The sequence below is a fragment of the Manacus candei genome, unplaced genomic scaffold, assembly GCF_025592945.1.
Source record: "Manacus candei isolate 608988 ecotype Guabito, Panama unplaced genomic scaffold, ASM2559294v1 h1tg000018l, whole genome shotgun sequence".
NCBI lineage: Eukaryota > Metazoa > Chordata > Aves > Passeriformes > Pipridae > Manacus > Manacus candei.
Genome location: NW_026138066.1, coordinates 3,097,321 through 3,115,430, shown reverse-complemented (window position 1 = coordinate 3,115,430; position 18,110 = coordinate 3,097,321). Strand labels below are relative to the sequence as shown.

Sequence of the window (18,110 nt, the reverse complement as noted above, 5' to 3'; positions counted from 1 at the left end):
AGCCCTTAGAATTTATCCATGTTTAATCCTTCCATTAAATAGTGCTGCCTACATTTCTTTTTCCTTTTCGCATTGATAGAATAATGCTGTTCTGCTCTATTTGCTAATGAAACTAAATCCTCTATTTAGCCTTTGCAGTTTTTCATTGGACACTAGGCTGATGAGTTTACTGGGGTATGTTTTGAGCCTCACTACATTCATAAAAATCTTCCTCAATTTGCTGGCTACTGCATGCATCTGCTCCGTTGATATTTCTATCCCGATTCTCCATACTGTTCTTCAACAGCTTTCTGGATGATCTTTTCAGTTAGAGCACAGTCTTGAGATTTTGTTTTCCCCAAGAAGAATTATGCAACGTTTATAGTGAGTCATATTTGCCATCTGCTGATCCAACCACATCAACAATACAAATTCCTAAAGACCCGAGTCGTTCCTCAGTATCTGCTTCTAAGCTAATTTTTCATAAATGTGCAGGTTTATGCACATATGCCTGCCTTATGATTAGCTCTTCATGGAATACTGGCACCTCTTCAGAGGCTCTCAGCGAACTTGAAGAAATCGGTTCATGCAGAGCACGCATGTCAGAAGGTATTTATCAAGCAAGGCATGTGATTGCACACAAAATCAAAAGCAAGTGAGAAATACAGGGAAATTACAGCTACCTTAACAGAGGACATCAAGACGCTTCAGAATGCAGGGGGTTTCTTAGTTTAAGGCTAACTTTTTTGGAACTAGTTAAAGCTCAAGTGGCTGGTAACAAGATACAACCTTTTAGTCAAGTTTTAAATTACTGTTTTCCACTGTGACTCTGCTGTGACAAAGGACTTAAACTATAAATCCTAATTCCTGTGATTATACGTTTGTTTATTTAAACCATAATAAGACATTTGTGATCACAGAATCAGGCCTTAAAATTACTTATATCAAGTAATTTTATACTTATTTTTTAAGTATATAAATTCATACAATTTATATACTTAAAATTATTTATATCAAACTCTTTCAATCAGAAAGACTCTAGTTATAGAATCTCTCCACCTAATAACTTTATGCATGTGCTCAGTTCTGTGTCCTGCTGACAGTATCGGAGAAGACATAATTTCGTGTCCTGAAAATTCCAAACTATGTAAATTACATTTTGTAGCTAAAATATACTTCACTGTGGACAACTGTACTGGAATGATAGGTCTCCATAAGGATTATTTTTTTTATCCTTTGTAAGAGAAAAATCAGATCCCAGAAAGAAATTTCTACTTATACTAAAAATTTTTAATTAGCTACACAAAAACATCTGTACAAGTGTTACTGATAGGGATTAAAACAAATAATTTGTGAAATCAACAAGAATCTTTCCACTGCCTCAAATGTACTGTAGGTCTGTAGTAATAAACACTCTCTAAAAACATAACATTAAAATCCTTGTTATTTGCCATTGCCGGACTTTACCTCTTGTGAGCACAGTTCATGGGAGAATGCCACTGATGCCAGTGGGGGAACAGTTAGGGTTGATAATTTATTTGCCTGTTGTACCTATGGTCCTACCTACTCAAATCACTAAACTGAAACAGGAACCCGGGGCTGTAATTTGGGTTTCACATATGCACAGTGCCAAACGATGCATTTATCAAGGATGTGCCCATGGCTTGGCCAGCACCGAGTATTTTCAGCATATCTTGAAAAAACCCAGTATCCACAAGGAATGATTAATTTTGGTGCCTGGAAAAGTCATACAATTTAAAAGGTCTCTGTAACAGAACCAGAAACTCCAGAAGGGATGACTGGATGTGATACCTAACATACTCAGTTATACCTCCCGTCCGTGGAAATACTGAAAAGCCACGATCCTGGCTTGTGGCGGTGCCAGCAGTCCCGCCTGCCCGATTCGCTCCCGACCTCCGCGGGGCCCGGGTTTTCCTATTTGCCTACATCGTTTCGCTCAAGGAAGCGGGCCGGTGTGTCCGTGCGGAGCGTCCTGCCGCGTCCCCGGATGGGGAGGAATCCTCGCTCGAGCCACCTCCTCGCGCACACACACACACACACACACACGGACACGGACACAGCGCCGTGACCCCACCAACCCTGCCCGCACCTGCCGCCAGTTCGGCCCGGGAGGGTGTCCCTCAGCGCCCGCCCTCCGCCCCCGGGGCTCGTCGCCGAGGCCGCCCCCCATCCTCGCCCCCAGCCATCCTCGGCCCGGCGCCGGGTGCCTCCCGTCACCTTCCGCAGCGCGGGGAGGCGCCACCGCCGCAGCGCTGCCCCGCCGCCGCCAAGCGCTCGCTGCCGCCGCGGGGGGCGCGGCCGATGCACCTGGCGGGGCGGGCGGCGCTCCCGGCTCCGCAGTGGGGCGCGGGCCGGGCGGGGCCAGCAGGGCGGAGGAGCGGGGCCCGCGGAGCGCCGGGGCCGCCGGAGCGGGCGGAGGGGGCGCCGCGCCCGGGCAGCCACTGGGAGCGCGACGGGCGCGTCTCCCCAGCAACGGGCCTGGCAAGGCAGGGCTGCGCTCCCTCCCTCCCTCCCTCCCTCCGGCCGCCCCTCTCCGCTTCCGTGCGCCCGGCTGCTCGCCCGTCCGGGAGGGTCGTTATCCTCGTCAGCCCGACACGGCACGGCACGGCGGCTAACACTGCCCGCTTCCCCCGCCCCATCCTCCGGGCCGGGGCTGTGTGTGCATGGCAGTGTGGGGGAGGTTCTTTATTGGCCTCGTCCTCCTTCCCACCCTCCTGCCGCCCCCCTTCACCTTCCACACTCCACCCAGAAATGATCCAGTGAAACCAGGAGGAGGTGATTCTCCTCCTCCCTCCTGCTGCTGCTCCTGCTGGTCTGGAAGGGACTGCAGGAATCTCTGCCGTGCTCTGCTCTGAGGCAGGGTCTGGGGAGGGGAGGTCGTTCTGTGGAGAGAGGGGGCCGCTGTGGCCCGGGGTACAGCTCTCTCGCGGGGGGCTGCTTGGCTTCCGACCATGGGGAAGGATCAGGAACTGCTGGAAGCTGCTCGCACTGGGAATGTGGCTCTGGTGGAGAAACTCCTCTCTGGGAGGAAAGGAGGGATCCTTGGCAGTGGATCTGGAGCTATCCCCTTATCCAGCTTACTGAGGTAGGGACATCGTTCCCCATCAGATGCTGGGGATATTAACCTCTTCTGTATCATCATCATCGTTGCCCCTCTCATCTTCATTTCCATTCCCGCATCCTTCATAGTAACAATAAATCGTTCACTTTCTCACCAAGTACAAGCGTGCCAGTGTTTAAAGTCACAGGCAGTCATTTTCTTAATATAGTGGTACTGAATTTCCTGCCTTCAATGCGTCTGTAAGGTCCATGTGTTCATTCTGTTACTAGCTGTGGTGCAGAACTTATATTTTGACTGCTGTGCTAATATGTACGATGTATTGATTACCCTTCCTTTGATATTTCTATCTTCACATTGCTCCTTGTAATCACAGATGAAAATGTTTATCACAGACAAGGCATTGCATTGTGGAAGTCTGTGTAAAAAGACGTAGCTTCACCCCATACCCTCACCCATAGTTGCAGCCCTCACTTACAGAAGAAATTAGGCATGCCATAGTAATGAGCCTACAAAACAAAGGGGATCTCTTTTTTGTGGGAGATAAATCATTGAGGCCGAGGAGATGTAAAACTTATGGAGCAGGTTAGGTAAGAGCAGCATTACTTTCAAGGTACCTGGGTTTAGTGGAGTGAAACTGGGTTACTGGCCATATTGGGTGAAAGGGCTTAACTTTAGTCATTATTAGTCATATCTCAGGCGATCTACAGCATAGCTTTGATGTTGGGTTTCATCATGCTCTTAAGTCAGAGCATTGTCACAATCATTTATGGCATTTGACTGTATTCAAGCCAGAGAAGGTCTGCAGGACCCAGTCCAGTGCTAGTGTTCAACACTACATTAGGCATAGCAAAAGAAGACAAAATGAACCAAAACACTGTGGACCTAGAACTTGAATAAATTGGAGGTTTGGTTTGGTTGTTTATTTGGTAAAGAAAGAAAGGCCTAGTGCAATGGAAATGGATTTAAACAAAAATATATTTATGATTCTATTGCCAGTGCCTTCTTGTCAATGTTTTTATATTATTTCTGTGTCCCCTGTCAGGGAAAATTTAGTGTTAACTGTCCGAAGTGTACCTATTTAAACTCTGTTATAAAGTCTTGCTATTTTAAAGCTGGCTTTAGTGCTGTAAACAACAACAGTTCAGATATTCATAGTTTACCAAAGTTCTGTGGTGTCCCAGTTCAATTAGGTGTTGCACCATTGCTGAATTACTAACCCATTGACCAAAATCAAAACACACCATGTGATTGCTTTTTGTACTGTACTCAAATAGGCTGCTTAGCAAGGAGTATGCCAGATAGTTGGTTGAATTTAAAATATGAGTCTTCTTAAAATGTGATACCCATTTTTCTAAGTACAGAAGTAAGTTCACTTCAGTACAATGACTAGCCGTTTATAATCCAGTTCTACTGCATGATTTGTGTAGTGACTCTCTTCAGGGCTGGTGCTTGTGCTGTATTCTTGCTCTGTTACTTTCATGTTGTGTATAGTAACTTCTGTGTATCCAGAGGGAGCGTATTTGCTTGTGCTTTCCTTTCTTTATTAAACAACAGTGGTTTACATTGTGTATATGGAACACATGAGCCAGGTGTTTTGTATATACAGATGGGTCACCACAGTCATTGTTTGTTACTCAGAATTTAAGTATTTTAGGTTGTAAAGTCAACTGGCTTTCCCCCCCACCCCAAAGTGCACTTGGCTTAAAGAGAAGTAAAGCAAAATAAAACATATACTGTTACATTTATGATATTTCTTACAAATGTTGTAAAGAATGTCTATGGCTTCTGTTAATGTAACTTCAAAAATTAAAAGTGAACTTTTAGCTGTGCTGCATACAGCTGTATGCTAAAGTATTTCTAATTTAGAAAGAATTTAGAATTCAGTAATGGATTGATGCATAAATGTTCACAATCTAACACACTATTCAACATAACGCCTTTGAGAGGGTTCACCAGGAGTGCTCAAAGTAGAAACTACTATGCATTATAGTGTTTTCAAGAAAGAATTATATGTCCCAGGTATTTTAACATACCTTTTTATTTTGGAGATGTTCCCTCATCTAACTAATGCCATTAATGATGAATTAAGTCCAGAATGACATGCAAGATTAAGGTTGGGTCTGTCTTGGTACAGGACACATGGAAACAAAATGAGGTACTGAAAGAGAGTTATACTAACATCTTGATCTTTTTTAGGAAATCAACACTTGCTGAAAATAGTAAAGTTGTAGAAGAGCCATAAATGTAGAGTATAAAAGTTTGCATTTGAGGTTGGAGGGGATCTGAAGAAGAAGATTCTTCAATCTTCTATTGAAGAAGCTTACTAGTAGAGCTAACTGGTATTTTTGCATGCAGTTTATTAGAGTAAAAACTGATTTTGGAAGTTATAATAAGAAGAAAGCAATAGAAAAAAATATAGGAACATATTTTTCTTCATTTTATGTAATTTTTAGGAGTCATTGTGTTTGATAATATCTCCTGCTCTTTCAGTGGTTGTAATTAATGCTCAGTTTCTAAAATGGTTCCGCAGAACTTTATGTATCCCATCATGGTGAGAAGGGTCCATGTTGCTTTTTCTTTCTCCTTTTAGCAATGCTGTTTCTAGCATTAGGTTGGAAAAGTCCAACTTTTTCAGCATACAAATGGACTTATACTGTGCCTTATACATTGGTCTACATAGTAGTAGTACATTTTCCCTTTGGATTTCTTCAAAGTGCTAGAGACAACTCAGTTTGTGTGGCTGAACTCTCCATGGCAAGATGCCTTTTTTGGTGGAAACTGGCTTTGCAGTAATGATGTGCCTTGTGAATGAAATTTAATATTCATGAATTGGCAAATATACATTGATTGTTATCTGAACCAAGGAACAAACTACCTGAGCTCTGGTGACCTATTTACAATTTTATAACAATTTTTTTTTTGACTTAATGTATTTTATGGTCCTTGGGGGGAAAATAGGGCAAACCTTTGTATGGTTCTATAGTTGGACCTATTAATTGATGATAATTGCAGGGTAAATTATCTAATTTTTAAAGGGCTGGTTTCTAACTCCTAAGTCATTATATTAAACTATTACAACAGTTCAAGAAAACAGCTTTGTTCCAGAAGGCTATTTAAACACATGTATAAACATATGAATGAATTCCTGTGAGGATTTAAACACATGCTTAGAGTATGTGCTAAGAGCATCAAAATTACATATGCTTAATTAAGACATCATATGCACACAGATATCTGCAGTAGTCACTATATAATACCTCATGCCCAAATTGATTTATCTAAAACAATGACAACAAATCAATGATGTTTGACTATGTGGACTCTATAACTTGTTTCAGTTCAGGAGAAACACTGAAAGGCTCTGGGTCAGTTTGTGCTCCCCTACCTCCATACTTTGTTTTGTAGCATAAAGATTGTGGGTGAATATACTGAAGGTGAATTCCTCAGGTGCAAAAGTCAGCATAAGGCATTGCAACCTCTTAGAGCAAGAAACCTAAGTAAACACTTGGAATAGAGTAATTAAGTTGCTTAAACCTGGGTAATTATTGGTATTTTAGATGCCCATGAGTTTCTGAGGCATGTGATTGGACTGATGGAATTAAACAAAGAGCCACGAACTGTGGAGTTTCATCTAAGTTTCAGGTGTGATACACTAGGATGTCTAAAACTCTGTTATGTCTGTGTTGCCTACAGTCCCCAACCCCAAACATCAGTGCAGGACTGGGATCTTTTACTATGAAACAAGAATATTTTGAGATGCCTCATAAAACATTCAGAGTTTAGAAGACTGAAATATAAGTTTATTTTCTCTGTTTCTTCTGGGATTCCACTGTCTGGAACTGTCATACGTTGGTATATTAAGTATGCTTCATATTAAAAAAAAAAGTTTTTTAAGTTTAGAATTAGGGGGGTTTTTTTAGATTGCAAAGAAAACTTTCACAGATTTTTACACAATTTCACTGACTTTTATATTATTTCAATGTAAACACAAAAACTTGACAGTAAAATCCCACAATCCCTCTAACAGAATTTATCATTCAATTCTTGTATCCCAAATTCTTAAATGCACATTAAAGGATTTAACACATGAAAAGAGTAAAATGTTTCTAACAAACCTGGTATTTTTGATTTACTTAATTTGATTACCTGTGTATACATAACATGTTTTTATTGACCAACTAGTTTTTCATTGTTGGATAGAGACAGGTTTCATTTCTTTCAGTGTTATTAGGAAAAATAACTTTGAAGGTTTTAATGTCTCTCAGAGACCTCATCTCATTTTGCCACGTGCGGTCATGTACATACCTGTTTACCCTACTAATATGTTACAAGCTAAAGACTGGATAGTTCTTGACTAGATGCTAATTTTTAGTCTTTATAAACTGTACATGTTAAAAGAGCTTTGGATTTTTAACAGGACTGTGGGATTGAATATTAATTAATGTGCACTGGCACACATAGTAGGGGAGGTTGAATTGGCCCTTTTTTGCTCTTTGTTGGCTGCTGCCATTACACAGCATGGGAAGGCGGAGCACCCGGCCTGGAGCTGGTTTTTTCCTTTTCTACATTTGGCAGACTGTGGCAGGGAATGGCTCCATTCTTTGCTTAGCCTTACTTAGTGCAGCTACACTATGTGTAGGCCTGGCCCAAGTTATTTCTCCTCAAAGTATAAGAAATGCAGCAAGCAGATTGTCGGTCTGCGAGTTGCAATCTGTTTCCTCATCTGTTTCTCAGAGCAATGTCTTGCTTGTAGCAAAGCCACAGTTTAGCCTGATGGCCTCAGTGCATGCTGAAAACCACACAGATCCTCTTCAGTCCTTGTGCAGAGTCCTCTGATTCATTCAGCTTTCTTTTGAAAAGAGATCACTCTTGGATGTGGCTTGTAGAGCAAAAAGTATTTAAAATGTTGGAATACTTTATGAAGCTTTACTTAACAGTTTAAGAAGTTTTTTTCATGTTATAATTTAAATAGCAAACGGGTCACCTTATCAACAAAATTAAGGCAACTAGTTCTGTTCTTCATTACAAATAGCATTGTTTAAAGTAAGGGAAACTTTCTTGGGTTGATTTTATAAGGAGATTGTATTATGTGAGACTTGAAGTAGCAGGATTCTGGGCTCACATAATTCCGAGGTCACTTGTTTCTATATTAGAAGGTATTTATTTCAGGCAACCAGCACAGATAATAAAACAGAAAGTATTTGTTACATTGTTCAGTGGGGCATCTGGTTAGTCTATTTCAGGTAGTCTATTTCTAATTTTAGTTACACTGCTTTTACTTAATAGATTGAGAGGTTTGTAGTGATGTCCTAAGCAGAGACCAGCATTCCCAGATTCCCCAATTAACCTTCTTTAGAGTAGGAAACTTAAGTTTTTTGGAGACATGTTTAATTTTTCTTCCTTTTGTCTTTCAGTTTGGAATGCAAATTAATGGTCAGGACAACACTTAGTTTATGCTGTTTGGTATTAGTGATAGTTAATTGCTGCCTTTGCTCTGCGTGTTTTTCCTTTCAAATGTATGAGCTTCTCTTAACCTTCGTTTTGCTATTTTCTACTTTTCTTAGACTTATTTTTATTCTCATTTTCGATAAATGCTTTCAATCAAAGTTAAGACAACATTTTATGTATGGAATTCCTTAGATTTCTTTGCAAGTTTGAAATATTTACAATATGTAAAGGTAGCAACATAGCAGAGTCCAGGACATCTGGTAGATTGTTAAGGGCAAGGCAATTTGCAAAGTCTGTGTAGTGAATCATCCCTAGGAGTTGAGTGTGATGCTGGATTCACAGTTCTGTAGTTAATCTCTATGGATAAACTTCTCGTTTCTTACTCCAGAACTTTTTTCCTGAGTATTGTTCAAGTGTATGCTCTATTAATTTTCTAATATGTTAGAGTAAATGCAAAAAATGACCAGCAGGAACGCTAGATCTAGGCTAAAATCTTCCAAACTCATGTTTATCTGCCCATACATAGGATCAAGATATGGTAACAGCTCTGGGAGGACTTGCTGGAGTTTATGATGGAGTCAGGCAGACTAGTGTGAGAAATTTTACAAACACGTTAAAAGGAGAAGGTAAGGAAAAGCCTTCAGGAAGCTGAAGTGTCTGTAACTTAAAACATTTCTTTTAGAATTCTTAGCCACTACATGGCTACTATCTAACTCCACAGAGGACCCTATAAATGCATTGTGATCACCACCTTCTTTTCCCTCTTGTCTAGCATTTCTGATTTTAGTAGTTCAGTAATTCAATAGAATTAATGCTGCTTTATATATCTTAAAATTTACATATGATATTGCTGGTTTTAAGTGGTAATTTTATAGCAGAACTAAGGGGAAATAAATAAAATGGAGAATGATGTTATCTGAAAGGTCTGCTATCTTGTGAAGGTTGAAAACGTTATGAAGAGCAAATATGGATGCTTTTAGGACAAACATTTTCATAGTCAGTGCACTAGTGATTCGGAACATAGCCATGTTTTTAAAAATTTACAGTAGATTCTTTTATTTGCCTCATTTTCCGTTTATATGGGCATTCATGGATGAACTGTTAAGGAACGCTTAGAGCTCTTGGCTGTTTTCTTATTGTCGTGATGTAGGCACTAGTTGAAGCATCCTATAAACTGCTTTAATTTATGCTACTGGTATATAAACCCTAAGGGACAGTGTAATGTAGAGTGCAGTTACAGTCCCTTTCCTTCAGCAAGCTTAGCCTGCTCATCTGGAGAGGTGACCTATACAAGAGTTTCACAGCTGGAATTCCCTTCTGCCAAGGAATTTCTCTACTGACCACTTCCAGTCAGACTACACATCCTAATCCTATACTGATACTTCAAGGTAAAATATTTTGACAGTTTTTAATGTTAAATATGTAAGGCATAGTAAGTAGTGTTAGTTTCTGCCTACTGATATGACATTTTCATGTACATGGACCCTTTTGGGAAATAGGGAATAGAATTTTTTTTGAACCTTATAGCCTTTGTGGGAAGACTTTTTTAATTTTAATTACTTTTTCCTGATGACAGTATTTTCAACTCTCAAGGATTCTGCCTCTTGACCTAACTTCAACTCTCAAGGATTCTGCTTTGGTTTTTTTTGGTGGTAAACTTTGACTTGCCAGGTTCTTGAGCCTGCTAGGAAAATTTTTGTGGCAATGAAACATTGCCCAGTGTAGAGGAAGATTAGGAGAACACTTAAATTCAAGGGACCAATGTTACTATGAGACCACTGTCAATTTTTGGAAGCTCATGTCAAACATGGCAAGTTTCTGATGACTGAAAAAGGAAAATGTCATGCCCATAGGTAGTAGGTTTCTATGACTGGGTTTTGGTAGCAAGGGTGGGCCTACAGGGGTGGCTTCTGTTAGAAGCTGCTAGAAGCTTCCCCTGTTCCGTGGAGCTAATGCCAGCCAGCTCCAGGACGGGCTTCCTGCTGCTGGCCGAGGCCGAGCCAATTAGGAGCAATAGTAACACCTCTGTGATAACATATTTAAGAAAAGAAGATTGTTGCGCAGAAGAAATTCCAGCCAGGGAAGAGCGGACTGAGAACATGGGAATAACAACATAGACACCAAGGTCAGTGCAGAAGGAGGGGCAGGAGGTGCTCCAGTCCCTGGAGCTGTGGCCCCTGCAGCCCGTGGAGCAGACCATGGTGGAGCAGCTGTGCCCCTGCAGCCCATGGAGGACCATCGGGGTGCAGAGACCCACCTGCAGCCCGTGGAGGAGCCCATGCTGGAGCAGGTGGATGCATGAAGGAGGCTGTGACCCCGTGGGAGGCTCAGGATAGAGCAGGGTCCTGCTGGAGACGTGCAGCCTGTGGAGAGGGAAGCCCACACTGGACCAGGTTTTTCCCAGGTAGGACTTGTGGCCTCTGTGGGGGACCCACATTGGTACAGCTGATTCATGAAGGACTGTACCCCATGGAGGAGTGACCCACGGGACAGCAGTTTGGGAAGAGCTGCTGCCCGAGGGACGGACTCATACTGGAGAGGTCCATCAAGGACTGTCTCCCGTGGGAGGGACCCCACGGGAGCAGGGGAAGGACTCCTCTCCCTGAGAAGTGACAGAAACAACAACTGACCTGGTATCTGGCCAGGGTCAGCCCACTACACCATGTTCAGAAAGAGCGTAAGGAACGTTTTGGTGTCATCATGCTCATCCTAGGGAAAGTTACAGAGCATATTCTCATGGATGGAATTTTTGCTTGCATGAAAGATAAGAATGAGATTGGGAACAGCCAGTGTGGATTTACTAATCTTAAATCATGCCTGACCAACCTTAATTGCTTTCTACTGCCGCTGTGGACAAGGGGAAAACTGTGAATGGTGTTTTACTTTAGAGCAGTCTCAGTCAAAATGGTGAGCTATGGACTGAATAAGAGGATGATAAGATGGGTTGAAACCTGGCTGGATTGCATGGCTGTGAGGGGTTGTGATCAACAGTACAAAACCCAACCGTTGGTGTATACTAGAGGGTTTTCTCAGGGCCAGTATTGACTGTAATGTATCAAGTATAGTAGGTTTGTAGATGACACCAAATTGTTGTGAAACAATTCATATGAAGAATTGCTGCAGTCCATAAGGAGGGACAGGCTGGAAAAATGGCCTCATTGGAGCCTCATGAAATTCAGCCAAAGATGTCGTGTAGCCTTTCAGCAGGAAGTGAATAACCACTTGCACCACCACAGACCCTTATGCTGGAGTTGGACAATTTTTTGTGTATTACTTCTTTTTTTGATGCATTTGCCATTACAAAACCACAAATATCACATTTAGTCTTTGAGTTTACACATCAGTAACTCCTTTCTCCTGTAAGAATGATGTGATTGGTGCGTGGATTTTCTCTTAATCCTTTGTAGCCTGGACAAGTGCTGAAATAGGTTAAGTTGTAAAGTATTCATGTTGTCACAGTATGAGAAGTGTCCAGGAAATAGATACCTTTTGGAGAAGGTATAAAAAAAAGGAGTTTTATAAATCAGAATTGGGAATATTTTTTGGACTAGGTATTTTCCGTCTGCATACTGCTTGAATTTCAAACCTTCATGATCATAGAATCAGCTGGGTTGGAAGGGACCTCTGAGGTCATCAAGTCCAACCCTTGATCCACTACCGCTGCAGTTACTAGACCATGGCACTAAGTGCCACATCCAGTCTCATCTTAAAAACCTCCAGGGATGGAGAATCCACCACTTCCCTGGGCAGCCCATTCCAATGCCTGATTACCCTTTCTGTAGAGAATTTCTTCCTAATATCTAACCTAAACCTCCCCTGTATAACTTTCTAGTGTCGTTTTTACTGGCAGTTCTGAGAATTAACTCTTGAGTTTTGTGTTTACTTACTGACTTGTCAGGGTCATTGTTTTCTATTTTAAAGTGTCACTAGATATGAATAGTGGATCTCTATATCTAGGTTATTTTTGCAAATTAACCCCCCCCCAACATATTAATATTAGCGGTTCGACCCCATAATCTCAATTACGTTGTTGGTAAGGTTTCCTAAGAACATAATTCACATTTATTTTTAGTTTTCAGTTTTCTCAAGTAATTATTTATCCACTTCCATATCCTCCTTGTCATGTGTATAGTTAATTTGTCAGAATATGCTCATAAGTGATTTGCAATCACTCTCCTTCCTGTTTTGTGCACATTTGTTGCAGAGCAGTATCTTGTATAACCGAGTGGAAATGATCTGCCAGGGATCTTATCACAGAATGTGCACAAGTAACATTTCAGAGAACGAAGTATTTAATTTGTGGAAACAAAGCACACAGCATGTAGTATATGTATATGTTGCAAATCCCGTTATTTGCTTGTCACGACAGTTAAATCTGTCCCCTCTATTTTTACTTTCATGTAGTCTATGTAAGTCTTGATTTCAGAGGCATAGGAGTCATGACATAAGCAGAAAATGAAGCCTCTAAATGTATGGAATAGGCATGTGTTCTGTGTGAGGAGATGTGGGTAGAAGATGGGTGGAGCAAGAGAAATCTGAATCGAGGGATTTGGAGTGTTTTGGCAAGTAGACTGTATATAAAAGTCTGAAAAGGCTGGAATGCTAGAAATAGTTGGTAAAGGAAATGGATATAAGTATTGAGACTAGGAATAAGAGCTGAGACTGATTGACCAGGGAGGTTAGCACTGCTGAGGAGAGTGAGGCAAGTTCAGGAGACCAGCTACAACAAAGACAGAATAAAGACAAATTCATTCAGCAGAATAAAGAGAACATGTATGTGCACTGAAATATAGTTTTCATTCAAAGCCTGATATTTTTGTATTTCCTTGCTATAACAAATATTTGTGAAATGCATTTGCAAACTGTCATTTTCTTTTAGTGTTAAAATAAACTGCTATAATAGTGGTTAATAAAGTGCCACTAGTCATTCCATTAGTTTAAGATGACAGTACATGGTGAAATTTCAGGAGTTCTAGTTTGCTTTTTTGTTAGTTATGAAAATAAGGTTGCCAGTGCAGTTTTTATGTAGCCCCTTGAATGTAGGCATTGCATGTTTTTTTTAATGACACAGTCCTGTAGTCTTTTTTTTATAAGACTTTTACCTCAGTTGCGGCCCAGGGTATACAGTGGTCATTAAATAAGCAATTATTCAGCACTTTTTACTTACTACTTAATATTTAGCCCTGAGCCTTCTTTACTGCACACAATTCAAACTCTTCTCTGGAAAAAGAATGATTAATTTTTCTCCTGGGCTTTTTTTTTGGTGGTGTTTGTCACTATGGTATCTGACTGCTTCACAGCATTAATGAGTTTACTGTCCCAGTACTTCTGTGACTGGGTAGGGGTTTTTAATATCTCACTTCACAAGTGCTGACTGAAGCACAGTTAGATAATGACAAGTATACACTGACTTGGCATTTCTATCTGGTGACTTCATTTTTCACAGTATTAATATAGTTAGTGTAAAATCACAGGAGTGACTCTTCTTGATCAGAAAGAATATCTGTCTAGCAAAGTACTCTTCTCCAGTTTTGACTTGGAGTTAAGAGCCTGATCTTAGAAGAATATAATAGCAAAACAAGCATATAGTAAGTAACACTTTCTCTAGTGTACTCTCGCAGCTTTTAACAATTTACAGCAGCTCTCCAAGACAGATGTATTGTCTTTGTATTTAATACCTCTGGTGGATTTTTCTTCCATGCGTTTGTTCAATTGGTCTTTGAAGTAATGCAAATGTTTAGCGTTAATAGCATCTCACAGCACGGGTTTCACTTCTTAATGGAGTATTATTTGAAGAACATTCTCTATAAATTAAGTAGCATTTTATACGTTTAAATTTATAAAAATCTGTTCAGATGTTCAGAGATTTGTTTCTGAAGTACAGACATGGATAGAATTCAGTTCTGTGGTGCAGCATTACACTGCTGTTTAATCGATTTAGTAAGTACCACTGCACCTTTGAATACCTTTGATTTTCCAAAAGAGTAGAGTTCTTATTCTATCATCCCCATTCTAGGGGATAGGCCTTCAACTGTTCCAAGATCAGCATTCATTGCACAATAATAGGAAATCATGTGATTAATAAGGCTAATTCATATTTGTAAAAAGGATGACTTAGCACCAGAACTTTAGTCCTCGCCTTTGCAATCTCAACACTTTTTAATACACTTTCCTATATATAGTTTTGTATGTATTTCCACAGAATTTCTTTTTTCCACAGAAAAATACATTTCTTTTGAGAAATGTAAACTACCTGTATGGTGGTGAACAGAACATAAAGAATTTGGAGATGCCTCTAAGAACTTTTAATTAACACAACTCCCGATGTGTATCTAATATCCTTATTAAAAATTATGTAGAATTTGAGGTGCTGGAGGATATTTTTTTCCTTTTTTTATTCTTTTTAGCAAGTAATAATATGAATTTGAACAAGATTCCCATTACATTACCTGAAACAGCAAAGATGAGGCAAGAAAAATCAAACTTTAATTGTTGAAAGTAATGTGTGAAGATGAAATGAAACAGCCATGTGTAGGGGAAAGATGTTATTTTCCTCTCTTCTCTTGTGGGAAGAAGTTATTGTGGAAAGAGCAAGGTCATTACCCAGTGATGTTTCCTCCTATGCCCTAGAAAAATAGTTTGAGGCATAAATGGGATGTGTATCATTTCCCACTTAAACTGGTGAACTGGAATTAATGAGTTACTTCAGGAGTAAATGCAACCATTCCTGGTCCAACAGTACCATGCTCTGTTTAACCAAAACAGAGAAGCTTCAGCATTGAGCCTTTACGTCTCTGTCATTCAAGGAAGAAACAGTTACATAGGTATAAATGGCATAAAAAGAGTAAAAGCAACAGAAATCTTGTCATGTGTCTGCAGTGCAGGAATAGTTCTTGCTATGACATGAACTGTTGCAACATTTGCTTCTCCTTGTCTTGCCTTAAAGCTCACCTGATTGTAACAGGGCACAGACTGAGGAGATAAGTTTTGGGAAAAGCAAGTGAGGTTGCTAAGAAATATCTGCTTTTTAAAATGCCAAGGGAGCATCCTCCTTGTTAGGCTGCCTACTTCAGTAGAAAACCTTCAGGGAATAAATCAGCTAATTATGATGGTGGTAAAAGACAAACAGAACTTTCTTTCTCTTCTCTCAGTAACTAAATATTGTTGCCATAGAATTTTTTCTCATCACCATCCCTCCTTTTCCTAGTATAACTGTGATAGCCAGCTTGAAAAGGGGGGAAAAGTTAGGATGTGAAGAATCCAGAGGTTGCTTATGCCAGCCTTGAAAAAGAGAACCTTGCTGCAGATACTCACCCTAAGGCCAGGGAGTCCAGTATGGGGGGAAAAAAAAAAAAGAAGATCTAAGTTAATGCTTTTGGAGAATACAGAAGGCACTAGGTTTGAAAATAGCATGGAAAAAATTGGATGTAATCAGAGCAGAATTCATTGGGTAGCTTGAAAGAACAGACACAGTTCTTACACAAAAGTGTAAGATCAGGGATTTTTGAGCGTAAGACTGATTTGCAAAGTGGGGCATGATAATTTCTGGACAGAGAGGTAGAGATCCACTTTCAGAACCTTCCTCAAAGACTGACGAAAACTAAGAAGTGGCAAATAAATTTATTTAGAGAATGATAACAAAATACATGGAGATAGTGGGATGTTGTCTGGTCTTTGCCCAAGAGACCTATACCACATGGAATAGCTACTTGGGAAAATGCCAAAACCGAAACCACTATCTCTGAAAAAAAGCTGAAGGAAGGAGCTGAGTCCTGTTGTGGTACTTCTGTTTAAATGTGTTCTTGGGTTAAGAACAACTCAGGAGAGAATGAGAAAGCAGGCCTCGGGGATACATTTTAAAGGATCGAGCCAGAATGTCTAGACTTCTTTCAAAGAAAGTGTACTACTCTGGGTAGTCTTCATAGAGCCTAATTACCCAATCTCCTTTGAAAATAGGATTTTCTGAAATAACACGGTATGTCCCCATTTCTGGGTGTGACAATTCCTAAAGAAGAATTAAGAACAATTATTGCAGAAGGTCAGCTCCTAATACCCATCTCACTTGTGAATGGCTGTGGCATTGTCAGCAGTTTCAGTAGCTGTCATGCAGAATGCATTGTTGCAGTCTTCTGGGATTCTTGGAAAAGTCCAGAATACAGTTGAGATCTTCCTGAGGAAAATAAAGCTTTTGGTAAAATTGAAAATTCATTATATTCCTGAAAAGTTGGATCTTTGGGGATTTCCTTTCTCAGCTCCATTGAAAGAAATCTATATACCAGATTCACTTCAGAGTATTGCACTACCAAACTTACTAGGCATCAGATGAACCTCAGATAAAGCATATGAAACTCTGCAAAAGATTGCTTTATTTTCTAACTAAAGGCAGATGATACCGTTCAAAGCAGTTAAATTGACACTCACATAGAGTGTTTTGAGGAACTATTTTAAATGAAAGCAGATTTATCAGAGCAGCAAAGAAGGCTGTCCTGACTGTGTTAGCACTGCTCAGGGCATACTTCTAATCATCTGCAGTTTTAGTCACATGGCCTAATATTCAGATCATCACAGGTAAACCCACTATAGCTTTGGTGACAAATCTCTTTCCCTTTGCAACTCCATTAGGGCACATTATTACACATCCACACATACAAAACTTAACAATAATATGAATGATTAAAACGGTTGCTTTTCATTTAAAGTTGTTATTTAAACCATTTTTCATTAATATATGAAGAATTTCTTTCTTTCCAAAGGTGCTTTGGGTTTAGTTTTCATGGGCATTTTGCAAAGAGTTTTTAGCTAGATTTGAAAATGCTGAGAAACCTGGTAACAAGCACAAGACTAAGATTAGTGATTTGAAACACGCCTTAAAAATTGTCAGAAAAGGAAATAATGGCCTGACTTTAACTTCTCATTTGAAGTATGATACGTCTCTTAATTTGGTATTGCATTGCTGTGCTGAAGTTGGCTGTCTGTAATACAGTATCTGATTTTTTCCATCATATTCAAGTGATGGTTTGTTTTTTGAGCAGATATTTTGGTCACTAAGCATATGCTCTGAATAGCAATTACAGTATCCAAAGAAAGCTTTGCCTGTATCCCTTCAAATGGATTTTCAGGCTTAAACTGTGATCGTTTATGTTTAACGTAACAACTGAAGACTTGCACACCTAAACGTTAGTTCACATTCCCACTGAAGAAAATGTATTTGGCTACCAGCAATGTCTTCTGTAACTAGACACTGAACATATTAATGGCACCATGTAACTGAGTGTTACTGCACTAAATATGACACATCTCAAATTCTGTTAGTGCTCTGATCATTAGATTCTCTTTTCCATTTGAAACACTATCAAGTTGTGTTTATGTGTTTCACTGTTGATCAATAGTGAGCTAGCCTATCAATTTCTCAGTAGGTCAGTATTTTCCACTACAGCTTAAAAACTTCAATGTAAATAACTACTTACCTTATCTTCCCACTTTTTTTTCCTGTTGAGGGATGTTACTTAAATACTGATGTGACAGGCCTGGGTATCTCCATCCTCCAGAAAATAATGCAAGTGGGAGAAAACATACTGAAGAAATATTGCAAATAAATTTG

At 39.9% G+C, this 18,110-nt stretch overlaps 1 protein-coding gene across 6 annotated transcripts in view; it reads left to right on the top strand.

Moving 5' to 3' along the window:
• Nucleotides 1-2,405: 2,405 nt before the first annotated feature.
• The window catches only part of ANKS1B (ankyrin repeat and sterile alpha motif domain containing 1B), a 414,822-nt gene continuing 399,117 nt past the window's right edge, over nt 2,406-18,110 (top strand). For 3 of the 6 annotated variants that reach the window (XM_051784788.1, XM_051784789.1, XM_051784786.1), the window contains exon 1: nt 2,418-3,085. In XM_051784788.1, coding sequence (XP_051640748.1) covers nt 2,952-3,085 — 134 coding nt within the window. In that variant the 5' untranslated portion in view covers nt 2,418-2,951. Of the gene's footprint in view, nt 3,086-18,110 lie in introns of all 6 variants that reach the window. The other 3 variants (XM_051784790.1, XM_051784792.1, XM_051784791.1) reach the window with 3 other exon arrangements.